The sequence below is a fragment of the Pongo abelii genome, chromosome 6 (assembly GCF_028885655.2).
Source record: "Pongo abelii isolate AG06213 chromosome 6, NHGRI_mPonAbe1-v2.0_pri, whole genome shotgun sequence".
NCBI lineage: Eukaryota > Metazoa > Chordata > Mammalia > Primates > Hominidae > Pongo > Pongo abelii.
Window position 1 is genome coordinate 139080300 of NC_071991.2, and position 14234 is coordinate 139094533.

At 43.8% G+C, this 14234-nt stretch overlaps 1 protein-coding gene across 3 annotated transcripts in view; it reads right to left on the reverse strand.

Annotated features, from left to right (window-relative positions):
• The window catches only part of DENND11 (DENN domain containing 11), a 90821-nt gene extending 88596 nt beyond the window's left edge, over window positions 1–2225 (reverse strand). For 2 of the 3 annotated variants that reach the window (XR_010140941.1, XM_054559905.1), the window contains exon 1: window positions 1939–2218. Coding sequence is in view for 2 of the 3 variants with exons in the window: in XM_054559905.1 (XP_054415880.1) it covers window positions 1939–2212 (274 nt within the window). In the remaining variant the exon portion in view is untranslated. Of the gene's footprint in view, window positions 1–1938 lie in introns of all 3 variants that reach the window. The other variant, XM_024249606.2, reaches the window with a different exon arrangement.
• Window positions 2226–14234: the final 12009 nt, after the last annotated feature.

A 14234-nucleotide genomic window follows, 5' to 3' on the forward strand; every position in this document is an offset into this window, starting at 1 on the left:
CTGAAAACCATCACTCTCATGCACACACACACACACACACTCTGTATACACAAATTCACAAAGCCATGCTCACTGCCTGTGACTGACAAGGAATGGGGGCAGGTACTAGCCCTCTGGTGCTTTTATCAATTTATAGATACCAATTGGCCCATATCAATAACTGATCAATTATCAGTATTATCCACTCTGTCTGTAATTAGTATAAAACTTCTTTGCTCTTTCCCCTCCCTAAGACTCCACCACTGGAGCTACCAATACTAAATCAGACCGTGTGAATGTGCTCTTTCCATTCCTTCTAGTTACTCTGAAATATTTCCCAGGATAAGTCAAATGCTGGTAGCTGTTTACCTGTAAATGATGGGGTATGGTATAAGCAATATGATTAGTTACAAAGTATTGGTTTTTGTCTAGCATTATGGGTTACTTTGGTCAAAAAAGACCAATATTTTTCAAACTATTGGTATCTAGGAATCTCAAATGCAAGTCAACCAGCATGTGTGATGAACACTTAAAAAAAAGAAAAGAGCCACTGCATTCCAGCCTAGGCAACAGAGTGAGACACTGTCTCAAAAAAAAAAAAAAAAAAAAAGAGAGAAAAAAAAGAATGCATTACATGTAGAAGGAGTCAGCACTACTTCATGAAATGTCTATTTCAGTTACATAAGTACTGTATGTATGTGAGCATATTGGTTGTGATGTAAAATTAACTTCACATGATAGGTCAGTCAAAAAAGTTTGAAAGCCATGGAAATGGGGCAAAGGAACAAGCAGAAGTCACAAAGGCCTGAATTGTCCCCACAAACTCTGTCCCTGCAAATGGAGCTCCACAGTGAATCCCACATTCTTCCTGTGTCCTACAGCTGAGAACCCCAAAGTTACCGGTCTGGAACCCATCATCAGCTGCCATACCGGATTCCCCTTCTCCAGATCCTAACCCCTTTTTTTCTCCACTCCATCCCACCTCATCCCAGAAAGCAGCCAATATTTTCCCGCACGAACAGGCACTCCACACTCCAGCAGCTGCCCTGGAGACACTGACAGTCACACCTGGGTTTCCTTAAGCCCTGACACCACGACTCCTGCGATGACACCTCCTTCCCCCAACACCGAACAGCAGAGCCGCTCTCAGTGTCAGAAGTCCCTAGCTGACCCTCCAAGGCTTCCTGGGCGCGCAGGGTCGTTCTTCCACTTTCTATTCCCCGTGGACTCTCACCTGGAAAACGCACACCCCCCTGCCGGGTGGTTAGGCTAAGATTATGTGGGATAAGACTTTAATTCTCCAAGCATCTCCGAAAGACAGCCTATCCGGGGAGGCTTCTCCTTTAATCAGCCTTCAGCTGAATCCCTCAGCCCCATTCCTTAATGCTCCTGGCGTTAATTCCTCAAAATAATGCAGTCAGAGAAAGTGAACTTGGCCGCTAGGAAAGTTACCCCAGAGGAAGCGACGGGGAGCTAGGGCGAGCGGGGAGCGGGGGACGGGGGAACGGAGGGGGGGCGCCCGGGGAGCTCAGGACGCTCGCCCGGGGGGTTTCCTCCGCTCAACGTGAAAAATCTTCTGGCCCCCAAGAAAAGAAAACAAAACCCAACGTGGCCACAAACCGGATGCCCTGTCACTGAAGTGCGAACACCACTATGGGGCTGGGACTCAGAGGAGAGGAGAGGAGGGGAGGGGAGGGGAGAGGAGGTCGGCGGGGCTGGAACAAAGCCCTCGGGGCCGCTCCGAGAGGCCGCGCGCCAGCACCCAGCTGCGCCCCGAGGGAGAGAGCTGAGGACGGCCGACCCCCGCCCTTCCCCGAGCCCGGGAGCCCCGGGCCGGCCCTGGTGCGGGGTGCGGGGCCGGAGGGCACGTGCGCGCGCAGCGAGCCCCTCCCCCGCGCCCCCAAAACCCGGGGGCACCCCGACCCTCCCCCACGCGCCTGGCCCCGGCGCGGCCCTCACCCGAGCGGGGGTCGAAGGTGACCACGAACACGGCCACCACCTGGTCCTCCTCCACGTCGCCCAGCTCCAGGCGCCCGGGCTGCAGCAGCACCTCCGGGGCGGCCGGCTCCTCGGGCTCCCGCCTCCGGGGCGGCTCCGCGGCCGGCCGGGCGCCCCCGCCGCCGCCCCGGCCCCGGCCCCAGCCTCCCGCCTGCGGCTCCGGGGCCTGCGGCAGGGAGACGGCGGGGCCCTCGGCCCAGCGCAGCAGCGGCGCAGCGTCTCCCTGCTCCACCATGGCGAGGCGAGGCGGAGCCGCGGGCGCGAGGGGCGGGGCGGGCGGGCTGCGGGAACCCCCCTCGCCTGGCCGCGCCAACGCCGCCGCCGCCGCCCGCCGGGTCTGGCGCTGCCCGGGGCCCCGCCGCGGAGGCGCCTTTCCCGCGGAGGCGCCTTTCCCACGGAGCCAGAGCAGGCGTCCGCGGAGCTGGCTTCGGGAAGGAACCGCGAGCCTGTTCGGAGGCGCCCATGTGCACGTCCGTGTGTGGGACGCGTGCGGCCGGAGCGTTCATTCTTGCGTCCATACACCTGTGTGCGGGTGGAGGCGCCTTCTCACCTAGGGTTCCGTGGTATAGCTACCACTGTGAGTTTTTATGTCACCATTATTTTTTAAAGTCCCCTGGTCCTGTGGACCGTGACAGATATGTATTACATAATCCTGGATGTGTGGCAGAAGCTGCTTCTAAGTAGCGGAGTGAAGCAGAGGGGCCCTGGCTACCCAGGTGTTTGCAATATACTCATCAATAAACACTGAAAAGGCCATAGGGTTAAGGTTTGGGAATTTTGCTCTTCCTTTTCTATTACAAACTGATTAGGATGGAGATTATGAGTTTATTTCCTGGTATATATACAACTTGAGGGTATTAAATTAGGAGGTGCTGGAGCATTTGTGGGGTTAGGGATATTCCCTCAGAAGATCAGGAAAAGGAAGTTGCTCAGGGGAGAAAGAGGAAAGTCAGCTCTAAAGCTGATGGCTTTGGAAATTGATTAGGGGTTTTCTGTGAGCCCCCATTTTATATTTAAAAATAAATTTTAAATGCCTCAGTCCTTGAGGTAAATCTAGCAACTGAGTAACTCTTTAAGAGGAGATGTGTATAAAAATAGGAATAGTTGTCAAAATAGTAAGAAAGAAGGAGGTGGCAAGAGAAGGAGGTACACAGGTCATCCAGGGTTCAGCAAGGCTCCACGGTTTGCCTGTTCGCAAAAGGACCCAGTAGAGCTAGGTGTTGGGTGTTACTCCAGGGGATGTTTATGAACCTCCGTGTCCTACATGCCAGCAGTGCAATGATAATGTGATGTAACCCCTATCCCTAAGGAGATAATCAATGACTGCCCTAGGCTGCCACTTCTAGTCTAAAATCTATGATATAACAATAATGTACTTATGCAGCATTTTACCCCCAAGAACAGGGTCTACTTTCATTATTTACGTATTTAGTTCAGCCTTTCCCCGACCTTACAAGGGCAAGCTTATAAGGGCAAGTAAGTGACCATTCAACACTCACTCCCTGGAGTATGTAGACAGTCACTGAAATAGATGGGGAGCCCCAGGCATGGTCCAGCCAACACCAGGGCCAGGGCATTATCTGGCTCATTCAAAGGCACACCAGACTAGGCTATATCCAAACTACTCCAAGCCGGATTCCAAAGCCCGCTACTTCAGAGGATCAGGCCATAGCCAAAGCTTTTCAGGTTGAGGCATTCAAAATTTTATTTTTAAATATAAAGTAGAGGTTCATAGAGAATAAACAATTTCCAAAGCCATTGGCTTTAGGGCTGATGGACTTTCTCTTTCTCCCTGGAGGGACTTCGTCGTCCTGATCTTTTGTAGGAATAGCCATCTTCCACCACCCCCACCCCCCAGCACATCCTAGATTTAATACCCTCAAGCTGTGTATATACCAGGAAATAAGCTCATAATTCCCCTCCCAATCAGTTTTTTATATAAACAGAAAAGCAAAATTTCCAAACTTTAAGCCTATGGCCTTCTCCAGTCTTCATTTGTGTATATCCTGGCTTACGAACCACAATGTCTATCTTTAAATTCCTAGTGCCTAATAAGTGCCCAAAAATACTTGTCAATTAAATATATGAACGAAAGTAGAGACTTACAATTCTGTGCAATGGGCCCTCTTGTCAGGCTTTATCTAATATCTTGGACATAGGAGGTGTTCAAAAATGTTAATGACAGTGATGACATCCCTCTTGGCACATGCATTCACAGTCTGATTGAGGTAGTATACCTGACCATCAGAGTTATCTTCTCTTTGATGACTGAATTTCACAAGATGATAGGGAGAGAACTAATTGAATTTCGCTGTTAGAATAGCTCTGCTGTTGACGAAAAGAAGAGAGGAAGGGGCAATCATATTTAGGCACCCTAGTCTGATGTAATATTTCAAAATGATTTCACCTAGGACACCATATGTGTAAAACTGAAAATTTATTTTACTTTCCCAAATGCTAAATATGTCTGTTATATCAAATACAGAAAAATACTTTTGATTAATCTCACCACTGAGTTGGCCACTGTTAAGATTTTGCTGATCCTATTTCATCAATTCTAGGATGCAAACATTTTTAGTTTTTAATGTTGCCATAGTGACTCACGATCGCTGCTGGTCCCTGCTGAGGTCTAGTTCTCACAGAGGACATTTTGACTTGCTTTTGTCAGCCATCTGGAGGCACCACCAACCTGAGACTGCTTTGAATAATTCTCCACTGAGGTTCATTCAACCACGCAACCTAGCTTCAGTACTGACTTGTAGTTCACGTTCTTGGGCAAGCCTTTATTCTCCTTTCATCTAGTGACCCAGTTGAGACAAGCACGTTTTCTTGCTTGTCAAATCTCTCCGTGTGGGAGGTTTACTTGCCACAGTTTATTCATGGTACCCCTATTAGACTTCTCATTTTTTTATTCTGAAGGCACACAAATATAATAGAACAGTCGGCCCTCCACCTTCACAGGTTCATCATGGGTGGTAATGTTACCTTGTTGCTGACAGGTACTATGCAGTTAGGCCTAAGAAGGCTGCATCTGCACTGAACATACGCGGATTTTTCTTGTCACTTTTCCCTAAATAATACAGTAGAATGACTGTTTACATTGTATTAGGTATTCTAAGTAGTCTAGAGATTATTTAAAGTATATACGATGATGTACCTAGGTTACATGTAAATACTATGCCAATTTATATCAAGGCCATGAGCATCCATGGATTTTAATATCCACAGGGGTCCTGGAACCAGTCCCCACAGATACCGAGGAAGGACTGTATATCTTAAAATAGATATATTTATGTTTACATGTTGAAATTATGTTCTATATCCATTTTGTGTTCTTTTTACCCTTAACATCAGAATATGAACATTTTGAGATCCAATTTAGAAACTTTTTATATGCATCCTCTTTTTTTTGAGATGGAATGTCCTGCATCATTCTTATGTATGTTTTCCATTGTATGTGTGTTTGATAATTTACTTAGCCATCTTTCATTGCTAGATAGTCAAGACCCTCCCTTTTTATTGTGCCTAAAGTTTTGACCAAATATCATTCTTACTAAGCCCTGCGATACTAAGCCCTGCGCATAGCACTGGGACAGCTGGGAAGAAAACAGACGCTCCTTCTCATCAGGCACACAGCCAGGCAGGGAAGACAGCTTCAAGGCAAGAAATGAAATATAGAACGAAGGGTGACAGGTAAGGCAAATGTGATCTGCCATTCAGGTGGCTGGCTTATGATAGCTTGCTAAAGGTGGTAATGCTGGGTTAAAGTGCGTTCACAGTTTTAAGGTTCTCTTGATTGTGCTGCCAAATTGTTGATTCACCAGTGTATATGAGTATCAATTTCATTTCACCCTTGTCTAAATGAGGTATTGCCACTTAAAATTCTTTTTGCCAATTTGTCAGATGAAAATAACATTTTGTTTCATGTTTATGTTTTGTAATTAAATCTCTAATCATGTTTTCAAACTACATATTGGCGAACTGTGGTTCCTCTTCAGCGCACCGTCTGTCCGTGATGCCCTTTGCTCGCTTGTCCTTTGCTCATTTCCACCATCTGTCTGTGATGCCCAATACTCATTACCAATTTGTATGAGTTCTTTATGCAAAAGAATATTAATCTTTTGTCTGGCATAATACTTAATATTATTTAATTGTTAATATAATGTGTTGTATGTTTCCAGTGCCATTTATTTGCTACATAATCAGTTTTCTTGTGACTTTTTATGTTGCTTTGACATTTAGAAAGTTGATCCCCCACAAAAATTTGATCAACATTCACTTTATTTTTATTTTTTTGAGACGAAGTCTTGCTCTGTTGCCCAGGCTGGGGTGCACTGGCACGATCTAGGCTTACTGCAACCTCCGCATCCAGGGTTCAAGTGATTCTCCTGCCTTAGCCTCCCTAATAGCTGGGATTACAGGTGTACACCACCATGCCCAGCTAATTTATGTATTTTTTAGTAGAGACGGGGTTTTGCCATGTTGGCCAGGCTGGTCTGGAACTCCTGACCTCCAGTGATCTGCCTGCCTCAGCGTCCCAAAGTGCTGGGATTACAGGTGTGAACCACCGCGCCTGGCCCACTTTTTTTTTTTTTTTTTGGTTATTTATAAATTGATTTCCTACATTTAATTTCTTAATCTATTCAATGCCTATATTGATATGTGGTAAGAAGTGAGACTAAAAATTTTGCATTGAACAGTTAATCAATAATTCCTGCATGACTTACTGAATAGTTATTTCACTTCCTATGACTTGTAATTCTCCTTTAAGTACAATAGTAAATTTCTGTATGTATCACTCATCACTGACCCGTCTGTTCTTACACTAGTACCACACTAATTATTATACATATATTTTAAACTTTTATTTCCATGACAAGTAGTCTTGTTCCTTTACTGTCTTTTAAAAAAATTATTCACCTATTCTTTGACTATTATTTTTCCATGTGAACTTTAAAATCATTTTATCTAATTTCTCAAAAAAGTGAGTTTTCATTCAAATTGCATGAGAAATATATATTTACTGTATATAAAGAAAGAAGAAACAGCATCTTTCTATCATTGAGTCATTTTATTCTATCTTTCAGGAACAGTGTTCCATAGAGGTAAGGAATAGGTAGCTCTGCATTCATAATTAATATGCACAATTAGTTGACCAAGACAAATACTGGTGATCCAGACAAGAATCCAAATTGTGAGACAAGCCGAGGTGTTGCAGGGATGAAATTAAGAATGGACAAGATGAAGAAAATAATCTTCGTAGTGGTCTAAGGAATATCTATACCCTTATCTGTCCCGTGAATTGAAGTTCTGCAGTCAGATTCTGAGAGGACCCGAAGCCCGGTGCATCCGCTCCAGTCTCCCTATTTCCTAACATCCACTTTATACATTAGACCACACTAGTTGTAATATCAGCCCTGTCTGCACCAGTATTTCCTTCCCAAGTCATCTGTGCTACAGGTGCTTGTTGGTGTGGCCCAAGTTTAAAGCACAGTAAATCATATGCCGCAGAGGTTACATTCAAGTTGTGCCAGAAATGGTATAGAGATTCATAGAATGACGTAGATTTTAAAAATTAATACATTATTTAAAATCAGCACATCCCTCCCTTTTAGTCCTTTTAAATTTGTATTGGGGCTGAAAATTAAGTTTGAAACCTCATAAAAGCTATCCATTCTGCAGTGGTGTACATCATGGGGATAGATAGAATATTTAACATACTTGATTCACTCTGGACATATTTATTGAGTCTACTGTGTGCCAAGACTTGATCCAGGTAATGGAAATAGAGCACCGAATAAGAGTTAAGCCCCTCTCCTCATGGAATTTAGATTCTATTGGGAGTGGGGTGAGGGAGACAGACAATATTAAATATGAACCATTAAATATATAATGCATGATTTAAGGATTCTTGCTGTGAAGGGACGTGACACAGGGCAAGGGGCCAGTGAATGAGTGTGGGTACTCTTCAGGGTTATCAGGGAAGACCTCTCTGACAACTGACCTTTGAGCACACACCTGCAGGAAGAGATGGGGTGAGTGAGGTGTGGAGAAAGGGCATGCCAGCAGGAGCAAAGGTTCTGGGGCAAAAAAGATTTTGACATCTGAAGGAATAGTGAGAAGACTAGAGCAGAATGCCTGATGGGGAAGGTGGCAGGAGTCAGACAGGCTGGAGATGGACCATGTGGCCCATGGGCCTTGGTGTGGGGGCTGGCTCTGTCTTCTGAGTGAATTGGGAGGCACTGGAGGATTTGAGTCCAGGAATGTCAGCATCTGGCTTACTTTTTTTAAATTATTTATTTATTTAATAATAATAATTATTATTATTATTTTTGAGATGGAGTCTTATGCTATCACCCAGGCTGGAGTGCAGTGCCGCCACCTCAGCTCACTGCAACCTCTGCCTCCCGGGTTCAAGTGATTTTCGTGCCTCAGCCACCCCAGTAGCTGGGATTGCAGGTACCCACCACCATGCCCGGCTAATTTTTGTATTTTTAGTAGAGACAGCGTTTCACCATGTTGGCCAGGCTGGTCTCAAACTCCTGACCTCAAGTGATCTGCCTGCCTCAGCCTCCGGAAGTGCTGGGATTACAGGTATGAGCCGCCGCACCTGGCCTTGGCTTACTTTTTAAAAGGATCCCACTGGTTACTAGGTGTGGAATAGAAAGCAACAAGGCAAGGGGAAGAGCAAAAGATGCCCATGAAGAGGAGGCTGTTTCCTTCAGAGGCAGGATAGGACTGAAAGGATCTCTTATGGATTTGATGTGGGGTTGCAGAGAAAGAAAGGAGTACTCACTTGTTTCCATTTCCTGACATAGTAAACATCACAGGAGGAGTGGATGTGATGGGGATGTTTTGGACATGTTAAGACTGAAGCCTTATTAGACATCCAGAGGCAATTTGATAAGGCAGTTGCAAATCTGAAGAGTAAGTTAAAGTTCTGTGACTTGGATATAAATTCAGAGGCTACCAGCTTATAAATTCAGTGTTTCAAGCTGTGGGCTGAGTGATATTCCAAGACAGAGAGTGCATACAGAGAAGAGGAAAATTTGGGGGAACTGAGCCCAGAGGCCTCCAGAGTTTAGAGGTCAGGAAATGAAAATGAGGGAGCAAAAAGATTCAAGCACTTTATTCGCCAGTTTAAAAAAATATGTGCATTTCTGTGTTTGCTTGATTACATTTAAAAAGTTTATTTTAAACATTTTAATGAGTATGTATTATGGCAAAAAGTTAAATGACCAAATTGCACGCAAGACACACTGTGCAGCAACCACCTCCTCTAACCCCTCCATCCCTTTCTCCATCCTTAGAAACAGCCACTTTTGACAGTTTATCTTCAGTTTCTAGTAGTTACCTCCTGCAAAAGAGCTTAAATTCTTCTTTACCACATTCAAAAAAATCACAAAATGTTTTATGAAGTTTTTGTAAAACTTCAGTGTAGGAATCTCTTGATTGGATCAGAAGGATGAAGTAGGTGGGGATGTTTGACCAAGTTACTGGTGACCTCCAGAGCTCATCCCCTGGAGCACTGACAGCAGATAAGTCAAGACTGAGCACAGTAGAGATCCATCTCTGAGAATGTCTCTTCCATACCTGCTCATTTCTTCCCAGTGAGGTGCTGTGTGTGTGTGTGTGTGTGTGTGTGTGTGTGTGTGAGATGTGGGAGAGGCAGAAATAGACATACACACATACATACACACACACACAGAGAGAGAAAGAGAGATATCTTATTTCTGTGGCCGGGGGTGGTGGGGCTGGCCTTGGTGCAGGTCACACAGGTGACCCATTACCTGTTCTAATCTTAGGGAATCTGGGAATGACCACAGCCTAACTGTGACTAACAGAGAAAAGGTCAGACTAGTGGGTCTGTACCATCATTTTAAAATGTCTGCTCCTGAAAGTATCAGTAGGATATCATCAATCTCTAAATTACTGGGACATCAAATCAGAGATCTATTCCTATTCTAAGTACGCTATGTCTTGTGTGAGTGGACAAGTGGTGTGTTTCTACTGTCACAGCTATTTTGATGAATAATCTCTAGTTCTAGCAAATGGGAAACTTTGGCAAGAGAAGCAATTTGTTAAAATCTGTTTGATTTATTCATCAGATAGATTTATAGTAGATTTCAAATTAATAGAATAACCTAGGGGTTTTTATTAATGGCACCAAAGTATCCATGGGTAAAATATGTTGTCACTGATTTGCTTCACGAATACCCCAGCACTCACCCTCAATGAAGTTGCAGTTATGAACTAAACAAGACTGTAAAGCCATACATAATTTTTGAAGAAAGGTTATGGATACATAAGGACTCATTATAATATTTTCTCTATTTTTCGTATGTTGGAACATTTCCATAAGAAAAAGTTAAATGAAAAGGAGGAAAGGATTAATAACAGACTCCTAGGCTTTAAAGCAGCCTCCAGGCCTTATTTACTTAGCCAGTAATCCTTCCTTGGAATTCTGTTGTGCCAGCAGCGCCACCCATGAGATACAATTTTACGAGCACTTTGAAATGAGAAATGTGATGGGCAAATATCAAGTATTGTTAATGATTTATGTAATTATCATTGGATTCATCGCAGCTGCTTCTGTACACTCTCTCAGCAGGCAGGGAGGAGATTAGGAGAAGGTCCCCCTTCAAGGTTGCTGGCTTTGCTGACCATCCTTGGCATAGGAACAGAGCTGTGAGGAATCAGGAGCACTGGAGACCCCTGGTTTCAATGGATTCACATCCACTGCAGTGGCCCCAGTCTGGACCTGGTCAGTGTTGCCGCTGCTGATGGATTTGTCCAGGGAGCCAGAGAACATACACTGGTGATTAAAATAATGTTTTCTCTAAGTTACTGCAAACTTTTCCTGTGTAGTTGAGGCAACACTTCCAGTTGTGGTGAGAGATTGAACAAAAGAAAAAGCATACAATGTTAAAGCTGGCAGGACCTTAAAGACACTGCCTAGCCCTCTCACTCAGCAGTGAGTTGTAGATGGCTCCTCCAGATCTTGACAAGGCCCACAGGCCCTTGTTTAAGAACATCGCTTGCTGCTTTGTTGCTTCTATGGGGCTCATTCTGGTAATAAACGCCAGCTGTTTTTCTCCACCAGCCTGGAGTTCTCTCAACTTTGTTTCTGGTTTTTAGAGTCCCTGGCCAATTGTCTGGAGGCCCAGAGAGCCACTGTTAGTCTAAGGTCGCTTCATAAATAAGGGTAATCCTAGTCCTGGATTCTGCCAGATTCCTAGAAAGACTGACAGTGAAAGTGTCACTTCTTGCTTGGGAAACCAGACTTCACAATGGTTTTCAATAGGGCAGACCCATCGAATATATAAGAATCCAACAACACTCTTTTTTCAGAGTTGGAATGACTCAGTCCTAATTCAGTCTTAAATAAATAATGTGCTGGACTTTTACTTAGGCCTGTTTAAGTGCTTTTTACAATTCTCTCTCCTGACTCGGGGGACAATTAGGCCAGCATGTTCTTCCTTGGAGCGACAGACTCTCAAATAGCTCATTTTCCATGGCCTTAGCTTTACTTTGACAAAGGAACAGTCTATCCAGGAAGGTGAATAAAAGTTTCCACCTCTTGCAAATTTGAATAGATAGATTTTCCTGCTTCTGTTCTTCCCATCAACATTTCATAGGCCTCAGAACCAAGTCTGGTCAGAGTGGAGTCTAGGCGCTTCCTTGTCACTCAGCAGTGTGTCTGCAAGGGGAGAACTTCCCTCAAGCACAGAGTTTAGGGAATCAGCCCTGAGATGCAAGACTGCCTCCTTCTTGCACATCTTACTCCTGGGAACTTCGCTTTCCCCCTGTGCAGCAACTCCTGACACATTAAGAAAAAAATTCAAACTTTTTTAAAAAAAGTCAAATATGGAGTATTTTAAACATGATTGAAATATATTAATTTATTTCCCCAAATTCATCCAAAAACAATTTATTGAACACCTACTATATGTTAGGCATTAAGGGGAAAACCCTTCCCTTTTCCTCTTATTGCCACAGATTACATGGGTCCCCCTTTTGACACATCATCTCAACTATCACCTGAAGCTTTATGCTGGGATGGATGCCTGTGGGATTAACATATACTGAAGCAGAGATGAAATTTTTCATAATGGAAAGAGGCTAAAAATGAAGAAAAGGCTACAATGTGACCAAAAAAATAGTGAGGCCATGGGCCAGAGGCCACAGGTAGCACCTCTAGGGATTCCCTTGGGTCATCTAGATCAGCAACTATACAATTCTTATTATTTAGTTGTCCAAATTTGGGATATCTTTTTTGTACTCATTGTTATACCTTTCTTATTCTGAATACTTAGCCACAATCATTATCTTCTGAGTGACGATACATGAAAAGGTGAATGGTGCAAGTTTCTAACAGTATTACTGCCGATAACATGAGACCTCAACAATTGCAACGGCATAGCTGCCTCCCTAGGCAAACAATGTAGTCATAAATAAGGGTAATCAAGAATTATAGCAAGGGAGAGAGAAAAAGCAGCAGGTGATAGAAAAAAAAAAAAGAAAACCCGGTCTACTTGGGTAATACCTAATAAACCAGCCCCTGTGCCCTGTCTCCAGGACAATAATATAGCCAGTGTTTTGAGTCAGTCCTGTTGTACTGAGAGCAAAGCCAGCCTCTAGCTGGCCTGGAGAGGCAGGAATGACAAGCCATGGAATGTGAGGGGAAATTCATCAACATCAAGGCTGTAGAAAAGAAATCCTATCATCTGGCTTGCTGATTTGTAAACAAGACACTCCTAGGCTGAGAATCCCAGTTGATAATAATTGCATTACTGGTAACCTACGAGTTCTCCTTTTTCTTTGCTGATTCTGTTTTTATTGGCCCCTGCAGGATACTGAATCTCTGACAAAGGTGGGCAGTGAGTTACTGCATTTTGTGAGCAATATTTTACCCCCTGTTGAATTATCTGGGATAGTTTGTGTGGGTGGGAGGCTGTAGGGAAGGGCCAAGGAAGGATGAATTGGTGGGCCCACCTACAAAGGGCTGGAGCATGAGAAGGCTTTGAGCTGAAAAAATACTTTGAAGTCTCCCCAGTTAGTTTTCATTTGGATTACCCTCATCAGGAGTTCTGGTTGGGAATGGGGAAGGAATTAGGAGAAAGTGGTGGAGAGATCTGTGAAGAGAGGGAAATGGAAGACAGGTAGCAAAGACTATAAAGAGAAGGGAAATAACATTTGTTTCAAACTCATCAAGCTCTCTTTGGGCCCATGTTTATCATGTAAATAATTCCTCATTTGCGGTTCCTCTGAAGCCTCCTTGAGGGGCATGAGTGTATCATTTTCCTTTTTCATGGACTGCCTCTCACATAGTTTTCTTCTATAATGTGATATCAGTGAGGCCTTCTTCCTTTGATATACCTATACATTGTGTAATGATTACCAAAAAATTACCACGCCCATACGCACCCATGCTGTACATCAGGTCCCCAGAATTGTTCATCTTTTACCTGAAAGTGTGTACCCTTTGATCAGCATCTCCCCATTTCCCCTGCCTCTCCAGATCCTGGTAACCACCATTCTACTCCCTCCCTCTAGGAGTTCAACTGTTTTTGATTCCACATATAAGATCATGTAGTATCTGTCTTTCTGTGCCTGGCTTATTTCACTTAATATCCCCCTGGTTCATCCATGTTATCACAAACGGCAGGCTTTCCTTTTTTATGACTGAGTAATATTCTATTGTGTGTGTGTGTATCCACCACATTTTCTTTATTCATCTGTCCATGGATATTTAGGTGGTTTCCATATCTTGGCTGTTGAGGATAATGCTGCAATGAACATGGGTGTGTTGGTATTTTTTTGAGACAGTGATTTTATTTCCTTTGGCTATATAACTGGAAGAGAAGAGGGATAGCTTGATTGTATAATAGTTGTTTTTTTCTTCAAAGAGTTTTTCATCCTTCTCATAGGGGCTTCTCTGAGAAAGAAATTAAATAATGTGTACTAAAGATATTAAAAAGCATTTTACAATATAAGGCATTTTTGGCAGAAGCCATTGCTGTTTTCCAGTAATCAATATCTGTTTCTATGGGTTGCTGATCTTTGTAGCCTTTCTTTTGTCAGTTTAAATTTTTGTTCAATTCCCTAGAAGCTTTAACTGCTAACAGCTAACAGCTGCAGGAAGGAGATGCCTGAATTAGGGCAGGTGTGTTTGGCACAGAGCTAAGCTGTGTCTCTGTCAGGGATACAAACTCCAGTCAAGATATGTTAGAGGCTGTTTAAGGATCATTATGATA